The sequence below is a fragment of the Lynx canadensis genome, chromosome D2 (assembly GCF_007474595.2).
Source record: "Lynx canadensis isolate LIC74 chromosome D2, mLynCan4.pri.v2, whole genome shotgun sequence".
NCBI lineage: Eukaryota > Metazoa > Chordata > Mammalia > Carnivora > Felidae > Lynx > Lynx canadensis.
In genome coordinates this window covers 79,347,217-79,369,004 of record NC_044313.2, presented here as the reverse complement: position 1 = coordinate 79,369,004, position 21,788 = coordinate 79,347,217, and the positions used below count along the sequence as shown (strand labels likewise).

Below are 21,788 nucleotides of genomic sequence, written 5' to 3'. Positions count from 1 at the left end.
AACTTGCGAAGCCCCTCCTGCAGCCAAATATTAATCTAAACAGAACTAGAATCTAGGGTAACACGTTCTTCCTCTGTTCACCTGTGGCTGAACGCTCGGGTAGTAAACACAGGGCTGCAGAGAAAAATAGGGATGGGGAAAGACTTAATCAAACGTAGAATAAATGTCTGCCTTCACACTCTATGACCCTAGAGAGAAAATGTTGTTTGTGTTGATTCTACGTATACATCTCCCCATTCCCACCATATTCTCAAGGCACTGGTTTTAAGCATCTATCATATGCCTGTTTACAAAAAACAGGGAGAAATGTAAACAAATGAAGAGAGACGAGGGACTGTGCCGATGTTAGTGGAAACGTCTGTTTACATATTTATAAACGAGGATCCAGTCCAGGGCCTCAGAGCAGGATGAGACCTCATTGTTGGGTCGGTTGTGAAAAATACCATCAACCCCTGAGCACTGGTTTTTTCTTGAGTAAAAAAAAACGTGTTCCATTGGCTAAATTAAAAATGTAATGTTTCTATGCTTTTATTTTATAAAAGTCCCTTTGGGGACTAATGGAAATACAATAAAATGTTGCTGATTCCTCTACACTTAACTCACCAAAATGCAGTTTGGTAAGAGATATTTGTTACTGAAAAGCCTTGTGTGTCCTCAGAAACCGCGAGCTACCAAGGTTGTTTTATTCATTTTTGTATTCCCAGCATCTCTGACCCCGCTGAACGTGGCTGCTGTTGAATAAATGTTTGCTCAAAGGACGTGTGCATGTGGGCCAACAAAAAAACTAATTAGAACTTACGAAGGTTTTAAAGTCTCAGAATTCAAAAGGTCTTTAAACATGGAGGAACTTTTTTTCTCTCTCTCTATGAAAATAATTTCCTTTGGTTTTTCAGTCTCTAAATTTTCCTTTACCTTCTGAGTTATCATGCTATTTACTTCCTTCTCTTCTATAACACTTAACACCTGCCAGTTGTCATTTAGTTCTTTAGCACTTGAACTGTCCAGGAGACAGCCCTTTGGGCCCCAGACTCCTTGTTCTGATGGCCCGAAAGCGGAATTCTCTGCTTCTGTCTGGCTCACCTTTTGTAGGTACCAGGCAAAGTCACCAAGAATATCTGAATCAGCCTGACCTTCAAAGAGCGAATCAAGATGGCTTCCCACCCAGACAATTCAGCCTCACCTTATAAAATGCTATTTACTGTTAACGACACCCTGGGAAGTGTGTAAGATATCACTAGATGAGCGTGTACGTATGAATATGCATATGTGTGTGATAGGATCTACAGATGTTTGTCTTTACTTTTTTTAATGTTTATTTATTTTGACGGAGAGAGAGGGAGAGAGAGAGAGAGAGAGAGAGAGAGCGAGAGAGCATGAGCAGGCGAGAGGGAAGAGGGTGACAGAGAATCTTACGCAGGATCCACATCAGCGAGGAGCCCAACACGGGGCTCGATCCCACAACCTGAGCCAAAGAGTTGGACGCTTAACCAGCTGAGCCACTCAGGTACCCCTGCCTTTATTTTTAAAAATGGAGACCCTAGTGACATGGTCCATGATATTTCCAGTTTAATGTCAAAGCTGCGGTGAGCCTGTGCAGACATAGTTACTAAATAATCCTTTATATAATTTTCTTTCCTGGGACACAGTGAATACATTCTAGAAAGCTATAGGTGTCAGGGAGAAAAGAAACCAATTTTTCTGGGCGACCTAGCCAATCTATGTCTATATTAAAAAAAAATTCTCTCATAGAACAGTCAACTCTCTGTGCTCAGATTTTTGTGGTGCAGCCAGAAATCATACACATATGGAATATATTTGCTGTATTATTAAGAAAAGTGATGATATGGGTTATTTCTTAACCATACGTTGCATATTATTGAAGATAAGTGATACTGAGAACTGGGACAATCATGATAAATTGGAGTGCCGATTATCCCGCTTAGTCTATTTTTAGATAGATTTCCTTAAAAAAGATTGCACTCCTTTTGGCCACTGATTTTTGAGGCTCTCAGTCCTATATTATCTTAGTTACAGTACTTAATATTCGTAAAGAGCTTTATCAACACACGGGTGCTTTCCCGCAGAGATGGCACATTGCTAATTGGTTCTTACGTGTTATGATCATTATCTCATCTTGCTCCTGTTCTATTCGTCTCTCCGGTGTTCTATCATATTTAATGGTGATTTCATAAGCCCGTTTCTTTGTCGTGCTTTAGGGGAAAGTTTGCTTGTGTTGTGGGCTCCTGGCTGCGGGGCTGCGTATCTGGTACCACAGAGAGCCGCTGTAAAATGACTATTGGTTGGAATACCCTGTATGGGAAGAAAGTGATGTGGTTTGGCCAATTCTCAGTGGAGCCTTTCACTTTATTGGTATTTGTCTATTCTATTTTAATAAACCATGGGGTAGATGCAGGCAGAAAGTGCCACAAATCAATTATATGATCCACGCGGCGGCTTTAGTGGGGGCTTCAACTGCGAAGGACGCACTTTGCTGAAATTGTATATTCAATTCCTGAAGTCCACATTAAATCCGTTCAGATCTATTCTACCTTTCAAAGTCCCGGAATCACCGGAGCGGTCTGTTTCGATGAGGAGTTGTTCACAAGTACACAATAAAGAATGAGATACTGTTTTCTCTAGTGCTGTTGCAGTAATAACAGACGAAACAACAGTCGCATTACAGTCCCCTTTAGAGTTTTTAATTTAATAGAAAATTGTCCTGCCCTTCAGCAAGTTTTCGTACACGCATGCATTAACTCTTCAAACATGTGTCATGCTCCTAGCAGCTACCGAGCCTGCGGAGGGGGCTGAGGGCACAGGCACCACTTGCTAGCCATGAGGTGACCTACCAGATGGGGATCCTTTTGTCTCTGCCTAAATATAAATGTTGCACCACAGTGTCTCAAAGGATCCGATTGCTTGAGATCCTAGGATGCAGAGGGCCAAACATGCTTTCGATTTGTGCGTCTGGACATAAATCTAAAATCATCCTTCCTACTCAAGTGAGCCTAATCACTACTTCTCCCCCGTTTAACGGCTGTTCAATTCCCCACCAGTTCAATCCTTGTCCCTTCTCCCACTCCATTTCCCGTCCTCTTCCTGAGGACCCAGAAGAATGGCCATTATTTCTTTCTGATCCTCACTCGTGCTGAACGGACCCAACAGCTTTTTGTTTGCACTGCGAGAATTTTGGCCAAAAGATTGCCGCCATTTTGGTCTTCGGATCCAGAAACAACCTCCTTTCTACTGTTAATACTGTGAAATTAAAAGAATCAACACTTGTGCTCCTCAGAGAGACAATAATGGAGGATAAAAAAACAAGGGGTTTTAAAAACCAGCTTAATTGGGTGTGATTTATATGCAGTGAAATTCACCCTTTTTATGCTCACTGTTCTATAAATTTCAACAGTATACACAGTCGTGTTAACTACCACAAATATAATATAAAGAACATTTCTGTCACCCGCCCCCCCTCCCGCCCCCCACATTTCCCTTGTGCCCCTTTGTAGTTCATTCCCTTCTCCCAATCATAGCCCCTGGCAACCATTGATCAGTTTTCTGTCCCTACAGTTTTGCCTATTCCAGGAAGCCATGCAGGTAGAATGATACAATAGACAGCCTTTGAGCATGGCTTCTTTTGCTAAGATAATGCTTCTGAGATTCACTCATGCTATTGTAGCTAGTAGTAGCTTGCTTCATTTTATTACTGAGTATTTTTTCATTTACGGATGTGCAACCTTTTGCCCATTCACCAGGTGGTTAATACTTGGGTTATTTCCAGGGTTTTTTGTGGGTTTTTTTGGCAATTATTAATAAAGCTGCTATGAGCATTTGCAAATAAGTTTTTATGTGGATGCATGCCTTCATTTCTCTTGGATAAATCCTGAAGGGTGGGGTCCTTGGGTCAGATGGTAAGTGTATATTTAACTTTGTAGGAAACTGTGAAACTCTTTTCCAAAGGGGTTGGGGCCATTCCACATTCCCGCAGTGACACGTGAGGATTCCACTGACATCCTTGCCAGTGCTCGGTACTTTCAGAGTTTCTGATTTGAGCCACTCTACTAGGTGTTCCATGGCATCTCATGGGGGTTTTAATTTACATTTCCCTGATGACTGATGATGTTCAGCATTTTTTTGTGTGCTTACTTGCCATCCAATCTCTTCTTTTTTGTGACTATCCATAATAGCCACTGGCAAACACTTATCTGCTTTCTGTCTCTATGGGTTTGCCTATTCGAGACATTTCATATAAATGGAATCATTCAAGATGTAGCCTTTGTGTCTGCTGGTTTCTTTCACTTAGCATGATGGTTTCAACATTCATCCACGTTGTAGCGTCTATCAGTGTCTCATTGCCTTTTTTTGTCCTTCAAATGTTTTTAATATGTGTATTTCGGTATAATTTCCCATAGGTCTTCTTCTTAGAAATATGTTGAAGACATATTTCCCACCTAACAAGTGATTTTTTTAATTGAGGTATATTCATTGCTTTTCATGGCTGAATAATAGTCCATCTTACGGACATGCCATATTTTGTTTATTCATTCATGTCCGTGATGGATATCCGTGCTGTCTCCATCTTTAGTTATCGTGAACAGTGCTATAAGTTGTTTGTGCATACGGTTTTGTTCGAACACACGTTTTCAATTCTTTTGGGTATACGGGAGGAAAATAGTTTGGTCATATTGCAATTCTACGTACAATTTATTGAGGGACTGCCAAACCGTGTTCTAGTGTCCAAACCATTTTATATTCTAGCCAGGAAGGCAGGAGCATTCCAGTTTATCCACATCCTTACCAGCATTTGTTCTTTTCCTTTTTCTTTCCTTTTTTTCAAATTACAGTCATCCTAGTGGGTGGGAATGGTATCTCATTACAGTTTTAACGTGCATTTCCCTAATGACTAAGGACATTGGGCATCTTTTCATGGGCTGGCTGACCATTTGTATCTCTTCTTTGGAGAAATGTCTACTCAAGTCCTTGACCCATTTTAAAATTGATTGCTTGATGGTTTGCAGTTGAGTTTTTATAAGAGTTCTTTATGCATCCTGGATTGTAGACCCTTATCATATAAATGATTCACAAATATTTTCTCCCATTCTACGGGTTATCTTTTTGCTTTCTTGATAATTCTTGGATGCACACAAGTTGTGACATTTTGATGAAGTCCATGTTATTTACTTTCTCTCTTGCTTATGCTTTTGATGTTATGTTTAAGAAACCATTGCCAAGGGTGAATATTTACCCTTACGTTTTCTTCTAAGATTTTTATGGTTTTAGCTTGTACAGTTAGGTTTTTAATCCACTTGGGTGAATTTTTGCGTGCGGTGTGAGTTCAGGGTCCAGCTTCGTTCTTTTGTATGTGGATATCCAGTTGTCCCACCACAGGGTAGACTGTTGTTTTCCATTGAATGTTTTTGGAAACTTATCAGAAATCAATTGATCATAGGTGTGCATTCATTTCCAGAGTCGTGGTTCTATTCCATTAATCTGTATGTCTATTCTTATGCCATTACCACATTGTTTGGATTAGGGTAGCTTCGTAGTAAGTTTGGGAATCAGAAGGTATGAGTCTTCTAGCTTTCTTTTTTTGAGATTGTTTTGGCTATTTGGGGTCACTTGCAACTCCATACAAATTTTGGGGTATTTCTGAAAAAGCCAGTGGGAGTTTGATAGCAATTACAATAAATCTGTAGATCACTTTGGGTAATATTGCCATCTTAAAAATATTAAGTCTCCTGGGGCACCTGGCTGGCTCAATTGATAGAGCATGCGACCCTTGATCTTGAGATCATGAGTTTGAGCCCCACGAGGGACATAGAGTTTACTTAAAAAAATAAGTAGTCTCCCAATCTATGAACACACAGTGTATTTTCCTATATTTAAGTCTTTAATTTCTTTCAGCAATGTTTTATAGCTTTCATTGTAGAACTCTTTATTTCTATCTCTTCTTTAGTGAAGTGCTCTTTCAAATCTTTTGTCCATTTTTAAATAACTGGGTCATTTGTTTTCTTATTACTGATTTGTGACAGTTCTTCATATATTCTGGATACTAGTCTTTTATCACATGTATGTTTTTTCTCCAAGTCTGTGTCTTGTCACTTCATTTTCTTAACAGTGTCTTTCAAAGACATTGTTTTAAATTTTCATCAAGCCCAATTTATCAATTTATTATTTTATGGTTTCTGCTTTTTGTGTCTCATTGAAGAAATGCCTGCCAAAACCAAGATCATAAAGATTTCCTCCTATGTTTTCATCTAGAAGTTTTATAGTTTAAGGTTTTATGGTCTATGATCCATGTTTAGTTCCTTTCTGCACACAGTGCGAGTCATGGGTTTTCGAATTTAAAATGAGATGTTCCAGTTTCTATTTTTCGACTCTTAGTGGCATCACGTTAGGCAAAACCATGCGCCACGAGCCTCAGTTTCTTCATTTAAAGCAAAGAGAGTAATATTTACTTCCTGATCTGTCAGAATTGTCATGAGGATCAAATGAAAAGAAGTATAAAAGTGTTTTCTAAAACCAGAGCAAAAATGTTAACTATTATTTGTAGCTGACAGCAGCGAAAGAACGATGACAGAAGAATGTGTCATAATTGGGGGAAAGCCAGAGCTCAAGCAATTACTGGCAGTCGAGGGAGGTGTCTGAATGCCTGTGTTTGAATCCCAGTTTGGCCACTTCCCAGGGGAAGAGCCTCACACGAGAGACTGAGCCTCTATTTCCCCACGTCGTCTGTGCAATGGAGAAGCAGACCCTCCACAGGGTGGATGGAGACTGAGCAAGTTAAGTACAAAGCGCGATGAGCTACACAGAGTGGGGTAAGGGATGAATAAACGACTTTTTTGAGACACACACAGAGAGAACGAATATATATAGAATATATAATGAATACACACACACACACACACACATAGTGTAATAAAATGATGATGTGCACCGTCATGTTTCTAAAAATGCTATAAAAGATGATGGCAAAGACCAAGGTACAAAGAGTGCACCTTTCACTCTCCTGCCTCTGGGAAAGTACATGTCTTGCTAGAATATCATGCTAACGTCATTCCCTTTGCCTGTTTGACTTCATTTTGTAGGAGTCAGCTCAAGACACATCTTCTCTTAGGAAACTACGAATTACCACTCTCACCTCAAACTGCTCTGCATTCAAGACAATATTATACACACCTTTCTTTCAGCAAATTGTGCTATATCATGGTTATCTGATTCTTAGTCAGTTTTCCTGATTATATAGGAAGCTCCTTGAAGGAAGGGAGCTGTCTTTGAGTCTTCAGAAAGCTGTATGATGTCTGATTTAGAGTAGGAGCTCAATATATGTGTGTGAAATGGAAACATGAATGTACATCATTAATTTCTTTAAAAAAATTTTTTAAAATTTTTTTTTAATGTTTTATTTATTTTTGACAGAGAGGGAGAGAGAGACAGAGCATGAGCGGGGGAGGGGCAGAGAGAGAGGGAGACACAGAATCCGAAGCGGGCTCCAGGCTCTGAGCCGTCAGCCCAGAGCCCGACGCAGGGCTCGAACTCCTGAACCACAAGATCGTGACCTGAGCTGAAGTCGGACGCTCAACCGACTGAGCCACCCAGGTGCCCCTAAAAAATTTTTTTTAATGTTTTTATTTATTTTTGAGACAGAGAGCAGGGGTGGGGTGGAGAGAGAGGGAGACACAGAATCCGAAGCAGGCTCCAGGCTCTGAGCTGTCAGCACAGAGCCCAATGCGGGGCCTGAACTCACGGACTTGAGATCACGACCTGAGCTGAAGTCAGACGCCTAACCAACTGAGCCACCCAGGCACCCCAAATGTACATCATTAGTTTCTAATGTGGATATAAATAGCGTATGTCAGCAAAACTTTTGTTTGCTGTTTGTATAGCATAATACTGATGTCTATCCTAAAGACCAAGGAGACTTACCCTTTATGGCAATGTGCTGGAATAGGGTCTATTTCTCTCAGGGTATCCACACCCATAAATAACATCCGCCATCAAGTTTTAAGTAGTAATACTGCAGATGAATATATGCAGCATTTGTCCAGGAGAAATGACACGGACTGCTTTAAAAAGCTTTCTATAAAGCAATGATGCTCAAAATAATTAGTTCTTCTGAAAAAGCGTCACACTGAATACAGGCAGGATTAGTCTCATGAGTACTTAAGAAAAAATGATTTAATTAAATGCATGCGTTAAAACATTTAATAGCTCACAGAATATGGAATTTTGTGAAGAGGGGAAATCTCTGCTCATATAAACTTCAATTAAACTGTGACTGTACATCCCTAATTCAATGACCAGAATTTCTCAGCCAATGATCTCACCTATATGCAGCTACCTCATAATAAACTGAAGCAACTCATTAGTTAGGGGCCAGTGACAAAGAGGTGGGAGATGACTCAATGGAATGCTTAGGACTGACACCTGTTACATGACTAGCTGTTGACGGATTGGGTCATGCCATAGTCCACTGATCCCGGAGGGCCTGTTTGGGCTCTCCGTATGTTACCGTAAACTTACGGCACCTCGGCAAGAGAGCTCTTGTGGCCGTAATTTCACTCCAGGAAATGTTGACTCATGGCATAAGTGTGCTAAACGACCAAACTCTAAAAAATGTGCAAGTTCGTCTGGGAACAAATGGCAAGAAGCTGAAAAATCCATAAACTGAAAAAAAACCGAACAACTAATTGACAAAGAGTTCCTTGCATCCACAGACATCCACCTCTTTGGTCTCACCTTGCTCTGATGTCATTCAACAGTCCTTATGGTGTGACCGTCACAGCCCCTGGCATTGACTCAGTCCTTCAGAAACATGCCTGTCCATAGCTATTTGCGCAACTGAAGTGGAGAGTGCAGAGAAGAGAGAAACAGAAAAGAAAGTAAGAGAGGTGAAAAAGGAGGACAGCATGTGGCCACGAAGAGAGGGAGTCAAGGAAAAAAAAAACAAGGGACGCACGAGCTAAGCTAGTAAGAAATGACCCCAGTCCTTTCCTTCTTCCTCTTGCCATCCCGGTGTAGTAAAACCTACTCAGAACTTGCTTTGTCCTGGCATCTGCAGTAAACGTTTTCTACTGCGTTGTCTCCTTTCGTCCCAACGACAACCGCTGTGGGGTAGGTTCAGATGTCACCATTCACACACAGGCCCTGGGGCTCCGAGCATCAAGTCTAGCTCACTCAGAGCACACCAGGCGCCCAGCTTTGAACCTAAATCTGTCTGACTCCAAGGTCCAAGATCATAATCGCCTCGTTAAAAATCCAGAAATTATAAAGCACAGATATGGGGGGAAAATTACAGGACCAGGGACAGGATGAGCGATAGAGCATGATTTCATCGTGGAAATAAACTACAAAGCAACACACGGGATGTACTTGATTACTGTACAATGATTATTTCTTTTTCAAAGTACCTATCCTAGAAGGCTGTATGTTTAAATCTGTGACAGTGCACTGGCCAACGTCTTTGAGGTGTACCAGCTTTTTCTAAAATGTTTTTAGAATCAGCTTACCAGCCACATTAAAAACAGACAAATGTAAGTGTCTATATTTCTTGAGTTACATAAATAGAATAAAAACATTAAAGAAAAGTGTCAAAATTGACCATCTATTTTATTAAGAAAAGGTTTTTGTTTGATGTTTACTTATTTTTGAGAAAGAGAGAGAGACAGACAGACAGAGACAGAGAGAGAGAGAGAGAGAAAGACAGAAAGAGAGAGAGAGAGAGAAAGAGAGAGACAGAAAGAGAGAATGAGCAGGGGAGGGAGACATAGAATCCGAAGCAGGCTCCAGGCTCCGAGCTATCAGCACAGAGCCCGATGCGGGGCTCGAACTCATGAACCGCTGAATCATGACCTGAGCCGAAGTCGGACACCTAACCGACTGAACCACCCAGGCGCCCTGTTGTTATTTTTCTAATGTTTATTTATTTATTTTGAGAGAGAGAACAAGTGCAAGTGGGGGAGGGGCAGAGAGGGAGAGAGTGAATCACAAGCAGGATCTGCGCTGACAGCCCCACATGGGGCTTGATCTCCTGAACCGTGAGATCATGACCTGAGCCAAGATCAAGAGTTGGATGCTCAACTGACTGAGCCACCCAGGTGCCCCTACATCTGTTTTTAGATGGGCTGTGTTGTGTGGTGGCTAAGGCCACAGGCTCTAAAAATAAAGCCGCAATAAAACGAGTATCACAATAAAGCAAGTCAAATGACTTTTTTTTGGTTTTCCACGCGTATGAAAGTTACGTTTATACCATACTGTAGTCAGTTAATTATGCAATAGCATCATGTCTTTAAAAATGTACATACCTTAATTTAAACACATTTTATTGGTCTGAGCTTTCAGTGAGTCCTAACCACTGAGCACAGATCACCACAATAAATATAATAATAATGAAAAAGTTGAAGATATTGTGACAATTACCAAAATGTGACACAGAGACGCGAAGTGAGGAAATTTCACTGGGAAACAAACAAACAAACAAACAACCAGTGCTGATAAATTTGCTTGACCCAGCATTGCCAGAAATCTTAAATTTGTAAATAACACAGTATCTATGACACGCTAAAGCCAAGTCCCATAAAACAAGGTATGCCCGTATTTTAAATTTCTTTTGGTTGCGGAATGGGTTTCTTTGAGCGCAACACAAGACCGGGCCATGAGGGGCTCTTGATTTATGCAGGTCATACTAGTATAATGTTTATAGCAGGTGCTCTTAATGCTGGACTCGAGGGAGGACCTTGGGTTGCTTATAAATCCTCACAATTGTATGCAATTTTTGTGGTCATGTGTACGTGTATATTTTGAAATGATGGGAACCTCTATGCTCATAGCTTTTATCAGGTTCTTAAAGAACTCATGCTTCTTCTAAAAAAATATGAATGGACTGCCACTGGGGAGAGAGAAGGCATAATCTCAGGGCAAAGGGCCACGTAAAGAAATGTAACTACAGAAGATACCTTATTAATAATCGTGCCGCAAAAGCTTAAGAGGCTAGTACGCATCCGTGTATTTTGTCAAAGATACTGATGTACTCATTCATTCACCACCTCCCTCTTCTCTTTCCCCTCCCCTTAAATTCCTCTTCTGATTGATTTCCTTGGTATTTGAAAATGCATTCAGTGTTTTTTGTTTTGTTTTGCTTTGCTTTGTTTTTTTTTTGAAGAACATAATTCATGGGTGCGCTAAATAAAGTGGGGGAAAGGACCACTGGTATTTTGGGGGACTAAAGAATGTGGGGAAAAGCAGAGTTACTCACAAGCAAATCAGACATTTCCTCTAGTTTGAGAAAGGCTTCATGATGAGCCCCAGAACAAGGGAAAGCACAGCAAATAGGAGTGAGTTTCGGGGTCCTCAAACTGATTACCACGTCCCATCCAGGTATGCTGGAAGCCATTTTTAGTTATTACTCTCCTCCTGAAAGGGCTAATGTATCACACAAGTTACAGAAATCTTAACACAATGCATCCCAGCTTAGACATCAAGTTATACTAACTGGATAAAAGGTTCAATTATGGACGGCAAAGAGCACCAACGGGAAGACTAAGAACCAGGAAAACCTGCCATTGCTTCGCTACGTTTGTTCAAACCACCTATTCAAGCGTGTTATTCAAACCCACATGGGGGGCACCGAGTGGCTCCCAAGTCTTTCACACACGCCTTCCTCCTTCATCCGCCTCTTTTCTCCCGGCAGAGCAGCGCCCACAAGAATGCACCGTTTTCTTACTCAAGACCGAAAATTCAACTTCGTGTCTTAGGAGAAGGCCATCAGCAAATCCTCGTCTGCAGGGTTCTATGAGCAGAGTCCCAGGCACGCCGAGGGCATTTGTTAAGTGCTTATTGAGTAAATGAGTAGCCAAATGAATAATGAGCAGACATCTTTCACTGCCTCCTGCCACCGTGGGCAAGTCACATTAGAGGCAGCCCTGGGCATGGGAGAGCAGCCACTTCCTGGGAGTGGCTTGAGCCCTAAGGGGTGATGCTCTCCCCAGAGGTTTGATGAGGTTAGGAGGTACTGCCTCCTAAAGGAACGTACCGAGGGAAGTCTGGGGGAAAGAGGGTGTGGTAGACAGAAATCATGCTGCCCCTACCAAAGATGGCCGCATCCTAATCCCCAGCATCTGTGAATGCTGAGGGAGCATTAAGGTTGCAGCTGGAATAAACGTTGGTAATCACTTGGACCCCGGATGGGGAGATTTTCCTGGATTATCTAGGAGAGCCCAAAGTAATCACAAGGTCGTCAAAGGAAGAGTAGGGGCAAAAGCGAGGGCCACAGTGACGCACAACAAGGACTTGACCGGCTGCTGCTGGCTCTGAAGGTGCGGGAAGGGCTCCGAGCCAAGGAATGTGGGCAACTTGCAAAAACTGTAACAAGCAAGAAAATGGATCCTCTCCTAGAGACCACAGAGAGAAAAACAGCCTGCCCACACTTCAAAACTGGTCTTGAACTTCTGACCTCCAGAACTTAAGGTAATAAATTTATGTCGTTTCCAGCTACTAAGCCTGTGGAGGCTTGTGGCCACAGCCGTATGGTACAGAAGGTCCGTGAAGAGCAGGGAAGGATGGAGAGGCTGGGAAGACTACCTTTGTCATGACTAGTCATGGGACCTTAGGGAGGTCATTTCATGGTTTTCTCATTGCTAGAGTGGGCTAAAACTAGCCACCTCATCAGACTACTTCCGATATTAAACGGGATCACATATCGCAGTGGCCCAGCTCCTGGGCTGTCACACTGGGTACTCATCATTGCTCTCTTTCCCTCTTCTCCCCTCCCCTTCACAGCCACTGGGTACCAGGATGCAGCGCAGGGACAGGAAGAGAAAAAAGGGAAAAGATAAAATGAATGGAGATAAAGAGCCAATCCCGAGGGGTCTAGGATGGGGAATCCACACCACTCACTGCTGCCTGGTGTAGGGGACACCCATCCTGTGGTCTCTCTAGGGTTTTGTAAGATGAGGGTTTGGGGGGCTTTATCATTTGGCAGAAAGGGGGTAGAAAAGGAAGAGGCTAGAGTGTGAAGGATAGGAGATGTTTGGGGTGGAACAGGAGAGGAAGAGGAAGAAAAGAAACATAGGGTGGGATCCAGGCTGGAAGAAAATAGGGGTGGGATCTCCCCATTATGGGGACTGCACTGCTGCTCAGAAATGAAGGGAATTTCCAAACAAGTTGGTTGTTCCTCTTTCTTTTTTTGTCCCTGCCCCTACACAATCCTCCCCTTCCATTTATGCACATGGTAGACCATAGTCATGCACATACATCCATGAACTTGTTGAAGGTAGCTCAGGTGTTCCTGGACAGTGAGGGAATAACAGGTGTTTACATTGATGTCAGGTTTCAAAGGTTATGACGGACCTTTGAAAAGCACCGGAGAAATGTTCCCTTGGGAACAATAACTGAAAACTAGTTGAATCCTATTATATCTCTGGACCTGTCATTCCTATTCCTTTTTCTAAGGTGGTATGGGAGACTATCTATCTATCTATCTATCCATCCATCTACTTACCTACCTACTTATCTACCTATCGTCTATTTCACAATATGGGCAAGATTTCTGCCACAAATGACAATGTTATGCTTTGTACCCTCAGGCTACTAGGAGAAGGGTAGAAAGGAGAAGAGTAGAAAATGCAAGCTTCTAAGTTTAAATGAAACAGCTCACTCCCTTTTAGACTCTGCAGCCAATGTAGATTTCATGACACAGAGCTGTAAACGCACTGGGACAATTTCAAGAGAGAACATCCAAATTGTAATAAAAATCATTGCTACGGCTTGGATGTACTTTGTGTTCAGATATTTTTTTATTAAATTTTGTGATATTGCACAACTTTGAATAGGTCATTTTGTGGTTAGGACAAATCTATTTCTATTAACGCATTAAATTTGAAGACATAAGGTGGTTTCAGCCCATCTCTTAAGTTTATTATTTTGCAGAAATCACAAGAAGAAACTCACAAACTATTGGTTCTTTTAAAGGAGTATTTATAAATTGCCAAATGACTGTGTAATGTATCTAGCTTCAAATTATACCGACAAGATGATTTCCCTGTCTTCTTTTTCAAGTCAACCTAAAATGGAATTAAGTATCACTTAAAGACATTAGCTATTGGGATCTTTCAATGCTTTTTAGAAGGAAAGAGGAAAGTCTTCTAAACTGACCATGATCTGTTTAAGTAAATATTTTCCCCAAAGGTTCACTGTATAATTGAACTTGAGATGACATGGGTAAACACACAGACATGCTGTCATATTTTAGGAAGTAATTTACCATTTCCTCTGATTTTGGATAGCCCTTTAAAATATACAAAATCTGCTGCAATTTCTCACAATACTGCTTTTGGGTAACCAATAGTGCGGATAAACTGGTTAATCAACAGGCTCAGAAATCTTGGGGAAGACACGTCACCGCTCCTTTTCTCCCTCTGACCTTCACTCCACTATCCCCAATGGCTTTACAACTGAGTTTACAGATCAAAAGATTTTTTTCTACAAATATTCACAAACTTCTGTTGGAATATGCAGAGGTTGTCGCAAAAGTCAACATTTACTTAGAGTAAAGAGCTTGAAGTCTGAGCCAGTAGAGTCATCAGCAGGTTGATCAAACCCTGAAAAACAGCTTGCGTAGCTGAATTCTACAGGTATTCACCTTTGTCCCCCAAAGAACCCTGCTTGCGGCAGTCAAAACCAAAGTGGGAACTTAACAAAAATGAAAATTGTGGTAGCGAAATACACTAACAAGGTTAATCTAACACATTGCAAAAAATTGGGGAGGTTCAAGTGGTTTCTATATAACCACAGTACTGATTTAGAAAAACCCCAGAGAAACAGCTGCATTTTGATATACAACCTGCCTTGCTTGAATAGGAAACCCCGTATTTTCAGGGTGTGTAAGTCTTGAGATGCTAGTCTTTGAACATAAGCCCAGGGGAAATTGCGTGCATCGCTTATTGGGAAATAACAGGCTAAAAAGACCCGTAGAAGTTCACAGCCATGTACGAGGCAAACAAATATTTGCCCCAGAGATCAGATCGTCCATTTCTTTTACTACAGAGTGGCAAAGATGAGAAAAAAACATCATCAGTTCTGCTGACCCAGTCGGTTTGCTTAAGAAAACTGTGCCCATACCCCTGGATTCTCTGATTACCTGGGAATATCTCCATTTCTGGCATTTGGTGACAACTGGTTGAGGCAGACCTGGCAAAATGCTTTCCAGCTGCTGGTAGATTAGCTCCCGCACGTCCTCAGTGCTGTGCTCCAGGTATGTGACTGCAAATGGGACCGTGGTGTGAACCACCAGGGAAGGTCCCACTTCTGATGACTCTGGTATGAAAGGGACACAAAGACGCACCTTAAAGCGGGTAACACAGAAGCATCTGTCAGCGTTTCAAACCGGGTTTAAGAGTAAATCGTTGTAATCAGATAATACCACAGAAGAAAAACAGAGTCTAATCTCTGACCACAAAACTGGGCTACCTCTGAAATTCAAAGTCAAGCTTCTCCGAAGAGAACAGAGTTACGATGTTATTTCATTTCATCTTATTTTTTTTTAAGTGTATTTACTTTTGAGAGACAGAGAGAGAGAGAGAGAGAGAGAGAGAGAGAGAGAGTGTGTGTGTGTGTGTGTGTGTGCGCACGCACAACTTGGGGGGAAGAGCAGAGAGAAAGGGTGAGAGACAATCCCAATCAGGCTCTGCACTGCCCACACAGAGCCTGACACGGGGCTTGATCTCACAAACCACGAGATCACGATCTGAGCTGAAATCAAGAGTCGGACGCTTCGCTGCCGAACCCCCAGGCACCCCCCAACATATTTTAAAGAACAAATTTTAGGTCTTGCTAAAAAACTGGAAGGAAGGAGAAGAAGAACACCTAATAAGTTCTGCCTTGGGTATAATCAAATTTATCAGTGTGTTCATCTTCTCTCATCCACTAAATTATACGTTCTCTAGGCAGAAGCTGTTTCTTATCACGTATAGCTTATATTCTCCTTAAATTCTGAGAACAAAGTAGATGTGCAGTAAATATGTATTCATTTTATGTTAAATGGATTGCAAAATATTTTGTTGAAAGTATATTAGAATAAAATATCTTAGGGATGCCTGGGTGGCTCAGTGGGTTGAGCATCTGACTTCGGCTCAGGTCATGATTTCACGGTTCGTGGGTTCAAGCCCTGAGTCGGGCTCTGTTCTGACAGCTTGGAGCCTGGAGCCTGTTTTAGATTCTCTGTCTCCCTTTCTCTCTGCCCTTCTCTGGCTCGTGCTCTGTCTCTCTCACTGTCTCAAAAATAAATACACATTAAAAAAAATAAAATAAAGTAAAATATCTTTACCACATAAAAAAATCAAGCTTCTCTCTAAAAATGGGCTTGACCTCATAGCATTAAGAGAAAAAGCTCCCTCATTCATGACATGGAGATACTTTCCAATTTTGGTTGCCGTCAAATTTTTTTTTTTGCTGTATTTTCGTAATTTCAAATAATGTACATCCACTTTGTACCTTTCACTCTTTCCTAGAATATAGAAAATCAAATGAAGTTTTAAGCTGAAAGCAGAGTGACCAAGGCATTAAAAAGTACAGTCTTGGCAGGAACGTTAAGAGTTCGCCTGTTGTTATTATTTGTTTAAATCACACAGAAGAGGAAGTTGGGAGGAAAATAGTAAGAGATCTGAAATGCATGAAAACAACATTAAGATATTTGGTTCTTCCCCCCACCCCTTGCCGACACAAAATATTAATGTGTATAAGGTACTGATAGGGGTTGGCAAGCCCGATTCTGAAAATTCTAATTTAGGATTCTAAAGGCTACGGCAATGATCTATTGGAGGTTGGCTTGTACGGTTTTTACACATTAAAAAGAAAAAAAACAACCCGTTGAACAACATAGGCCACTTGCTTGCTATATGCCCACTTACTCTCTTTACCTTTCAAGGTTTTTGTTTTGTTTGCTGTAAAATAAGAATGTTAGTACCTATCACACCAGTCTGCGGTGGGGACTATGGAACGTAACGCACGTGAAGTGCTCGCCACGATTTCTGGCCCAGAGTAGGCGCTTCATAAATGTGAGGTATGAGACGAGAAGCAATAAACCAGATATGTACAAAAGAAAAAGTTCTCTGGTGTTGCCCAAATGGTGGGTGTGCATTATCTTTTTAAGTACTTCACTTCTTCCACTGCTCGGAGCATACTGGAGTATGAATTTTACAGCAAAACACAAGGGAAAGGAGTCCCAAAATATGCTGTAAGCATTTGAAAGGGAAGCGAGTGCTCCTAAATTTTTTTATATGCGTGAGGCGGGACAGCTGGCGTCAGAATCCGTGCAGCAAATACAGGGGCAAGGAGACCGTCCACTGTTTTCACCTCACCATAGCTGCAACAGCTTGAAAGAGGAAGCACAGGGACCATCTCTGAACATTCAATGTTTAACCAGCCAGGGTACATTCTGCAGATACCTCACAGAGGGGAGGGTCAAGGATTGCAAAGCCTCAATGCCTGTCACCCATGGGGCTCCGGGCTGGGTCAGTCGGTAGAGCTTGGGACTCTTTTTTTATTTTTTATTTTTTTTAACGTTTATTTATTTTTGAGACAGAAAGAGACAGAGCATGAACAGGGGAGGGGCAGAGAGAGAGGGAGACACAGAATCCGAAACAGGCTCCAGGCTCTGAGCGGTCAGCACAGAGCCTGACGCGGGGCTCAAACTCACGGACTGCGAGATCATGACCTGAGCCGAAGTCGGACGCTTAACCGACTGAGCCACCCAGGCACCCCTTTTTTTTAATTTTTAAAAAAAGTTTATTTATTTTTGAGAGAGAGAGAGGGAAGGGAGAGAGACAGAGAGAACGAGCAAAAGAGGGGGAGGGGCAGAGAGAGAGAGGGAGACACAGAATGTGAAGCAAGTTCCAGGCTCTGAGCTGTCAGCACAGAGCCTGACGAGGGGCTTGAACCCACAAACCAGGAGATCATGACCTGAGCTGAAGTCGGGGGCTCCACCAACTGAGCCACACCCAAGTGGTAGAGATTACTTAAAAATAAAACTTAAAAAAAAATCCTGTTACCCATTATTGCCTCAGGGAATGTTATTTACGTTACCAGGTAATAGATTCAGAAAGGCTTGTTCAACAAGGGGGTGTCAATACCACCCCTCTTCCATAAGGTACCACATCTTCCCGCAGACAGAGAAAACTTCTGGGTGCACATTCTGATGCACAAGAGCTGGGGTTCTGAGCTCACTCATCGATGGCACGCTTCCATGGACAGTGAAGGCTAGCCGCGTGCTGAGAAGCTGGAGGGTGCTCCCACCCAGCTATGTGTTCTAGGGGGGCTCGTCAAACTACCAGGGGCAGCGATGGTGTTTTGCCAGACTCCTCCCATTTAGCCATCCAGTCCAAGAAGAACAATAAAGAAGGAAATTTAAGACCCAAGACGAAACAGTTCTCGCATGGCAATGAGAGAACAACCTAGTTGCTTGGTTTTATTGAAATCAGACTGAAAGTTTTGAGAATTTAGATCAAAATTTGAATAGCTGCAACCTAAAACAATGAATTTTAGGGAAAAGCACCCTCAACCCCCAAATGAAAGGGTATTTTTATAGAGGCTGAAGTCCAAAAACACGAAGAGCCGACCAGCGTTTAAACACAACGAACGTTTGGAAATAAGAGCCCGGTAAAGAGCCACAAATGTGGTAACAGGATTCAGAGCATATGGTCATATAATTATTATTCTTTGGCCACCGGGAAGGCAATGTTATCTTTCCTTTTCTGCTCTTCATTCAGTTTAACATGCACAACACTTTGCTTTTGGGATATTAAATGTAGTCCACAGTAAGGTGACAACTATTTGTGTATAATGGGAGATCAATGGCTTTCGTCCGCAGAGAAGTTCTTGACCCCAAGCATCCTAACAGCCCAGTGGTCCTGGACAACTTAATCTCTCAGGCTTCACCTCCTTACGCCAATTAAAAGGGAGCAGTACTACTTACCTTATAAGGCTGTCGCAAGAATTAAATGCGTTAGGACGCATACACATCCTCCTTCAAATATAAGGTACTACACAGATATAATGCATCCCCAGACAATATTCTTGTTCTGACCTGTCTCTGGTGTAGTAAGAGCGACTTTAGAAACGGAGAACTGAGTTAGCGTCTCTCAAAGCAGGAAGATTGTTTATTATATCAATATTATATCAAAACAGTGGCAGACTATTCCTAGATATAGGCACAGCAGTGTTGAAATGTTTCTTCTTTATCGTGGTAAAATATACATAACATAAAATTTATCATTTTAACCTATTTTAAGTATACAGTAGTCTCACCTTAAGTACGCCCGCATTGTCCTGTCACCATCACTGCCATCCGGACCCATAGGTTTTTAATCTCTCCATATAAACTCTATATCCATTAAACACTGACCCCTACCTCCCCCTTCCCCTAGCCCCTGTCAACCAGCGTTCTATCTTTCGCTATGAATCTGACTACTTTAGGTAGCTCATATAAGTGTAATTCTATGCTATTTGTCCTGTTATGACTGGCTTATTTCATTTAGCATGATGTCTTTCAGGTTCATCCATGTTGTAGCAGGTGTCAGAATTTCTTTCTTTTTACAGGATGCATACTATTCCCGTGCATGGAAGGGCCACATTTTGTGTATGCGTCCATCCGTCGATCCATTCATGCATTCTTCCGCCTTTGGGCTACTGTGACTAATGCAGCGGCTACCGCATTTCTTCGTTCCCACCGGCAACGCAACGAAGGTTCTAATTTCTCCATATCCTCAACACTTGTTACTTTATCTGTTATAACAGCCACTAGTCTACAGTTCTGAGTGGAGGTCAAGACACAAAGACTTGGTAACAGCAGCAGGAGCCTCAGTAGTGGCGGCGAAGCAGCATTGCCACCTGCATTGATACAACACCGAGCTCTAGAAGGTTCTCGAGTGAAACACTTATAATCAAAGCTATAGAAGTCCCCTGTTCTCCAAAGAGAAATGGAAACTTTTCTTCGGAGAGTACATGAGCTGCCTCGGATCCACGATCATTTCAGACATAAAAATAACCATTAACAGGGGCGCCTCGGTAGCTCTGTCAGTTAAGCAACTGACTTCAGCTCAGGTCATGATCTCACGGTTCGTGGGTTCGAGCCCCGCGCCAGGCTCAGTGCTGACAGCTCAAAGCCTGGAGCCTGGAGCCTGCTTCGGATTCTGTGTCTCCCTCTCTCTCTGCCCCTCCCCCTCCTCGTGCTCTGTTTCTCTCGTCTCTCAAAAATAAATAAACGTTGGGGCGCCTGGGTGGCGCAGTCGGTTAAGCGTCCGACTTCAGCCAGGTCACGATCTCGTGGTCCGTGAGTTCGAGTCCCGCGTCAGGCTCTGGGCTGATGGCTCGGAGCCTGGAGCCTGTTTCCGATTCTGTGTCTCTCTCTCTCTCTGCCCCTCCCCCGTTCATGCTCTGTCTCTCTCTGTCCCAAAAAATAAATAAACGTTGGAAAAAAAAATTTAAAAATAAATAAACGTTAAAATTTTTTTTAAATAAAAAAAAAAAAACCATTAACAGGTTAAACACACTTAAAGACCCGATGCTACTCATCATAAAATACATTTTTAAAGCAAATCCTAACTCAACTGCGTGAAGTCAGAGAATGTGATCCTAATGATACTCTAAGAGCTCTTGAATGGCTTCATACATAGTCAGTTTTCATAAGTTACCTGGGTGCTTGAATAGAAGTTTTTAGCCGTTGAATTAAATTTTAGTAAGGTCATTAGAACAGTCTTATCAATTGTGTGCTTCTAATCAACTAAATTCTTATGAATTCTCCGCTTGATCGATTATTGAAACAGGTATATTAAAAATCTGTCCTGAATAGGATAAAATTTCTAATATTTTCTTTTACTTCTGACATTGTTTGCTTTATACTGAAGCTATGTTACCAGTTTCTGGCTATCTCCCTACATCTTTTAACAAGATGTTGTGAACATCTTTACATTCAGAAAAGTCTTGAACTTTATTTTCTGTTTTTTATTTGTTCCACTTTTCCAACATTTTGTTTCTTTTTAACATTAAAAAAAATATTTAGGGGCACCTGGGTGGCTCAGTCGGCTAAGCATCTGACTTCAGCTCAGGTCATGATCTCACTGTTTGTGGGTTCAAGCCCTGAGTCGGGCTCCGTGCTGACAACTCAGAGCCTGGAGCCTGCTTCCGATTCTATGTCTCCCTCTCTCTCTGCCCCTCCCCCACTCATGCTCTGTCTCTCTCAAAAATGAATAAACATTTATTAATTAAACAAATGAACATTAATTAAACATTTTTTAATTTAAAAAATTTTTTGCCTTCTTTTTGATTTTACCCCCTATTCCATTTTCCCTCTTTACCAGTTTGGAAATTATATACTTGGTTTCTGTTTTTAGGGATTATCCACAGACTTAAGCATCCATATTAAAGTCAAAGTTTCTCCAGAATCATATAAGATCCCTCGAGTATTTTAATTCTGATTATATATATATATATATATATATATATATTCCGTTTTGTTTTAATACAGTCAATGTTTGTTTATATTTATCCGTCCACAGCTTCCTTCTGGATCTCACATCTTGTCTCCAGGGTCACTTTCCTTTTCCCATGTTGTATCACAAGTTGAAGTTCCTTAATGAGGTTCTGTTGAAGGCTTTTGTTGTTCTAAAAGTGTCTTTATGTGATGCTCATTTGCGAAAGATTGGCATGTGACAACAGATTGAAAATATCTTCTCTCAGCACTTGAAAGATATTGTTCATATAGGTTAGCTTTTACTGATGCTGTGAAGAAGTCAACT

At 41.7% G+C, this 21,788-nt stretch overlaps 1 protein-coding gene across 7 annotated transcripts in view; it reads right to left on the bottom strand.

The window, feature by feature from the left end:
* RNLS (renalase, FAD dependent amine oxidase) overlaps nucleotides 1-21,788 on the bottom strand; it is a 293,352-nt gene that overhangs the window by 39,399 nt on the left and 232,165 nt on the right. For 6 of the 7 annotated variants that reach the window (XM_030335564.1, XM_030335571.1, XM_030335568.1 and 3 more), the window contains one exon: nucleotides 15,137-15,312. In XM_030335564.1, coding sequence (XP_030191424.1) covers nucleotides 15,137-15,312 — 176 coding nt within the window. Of the gene's footprint in view, nucleotides 1-13,781; nucleotides 14,598-15,136; nucleotides 15,313-21,788 lie in introns of those variants that run through there. The other variant, XM_030335570.1, reaches the window with a different exon arrangement.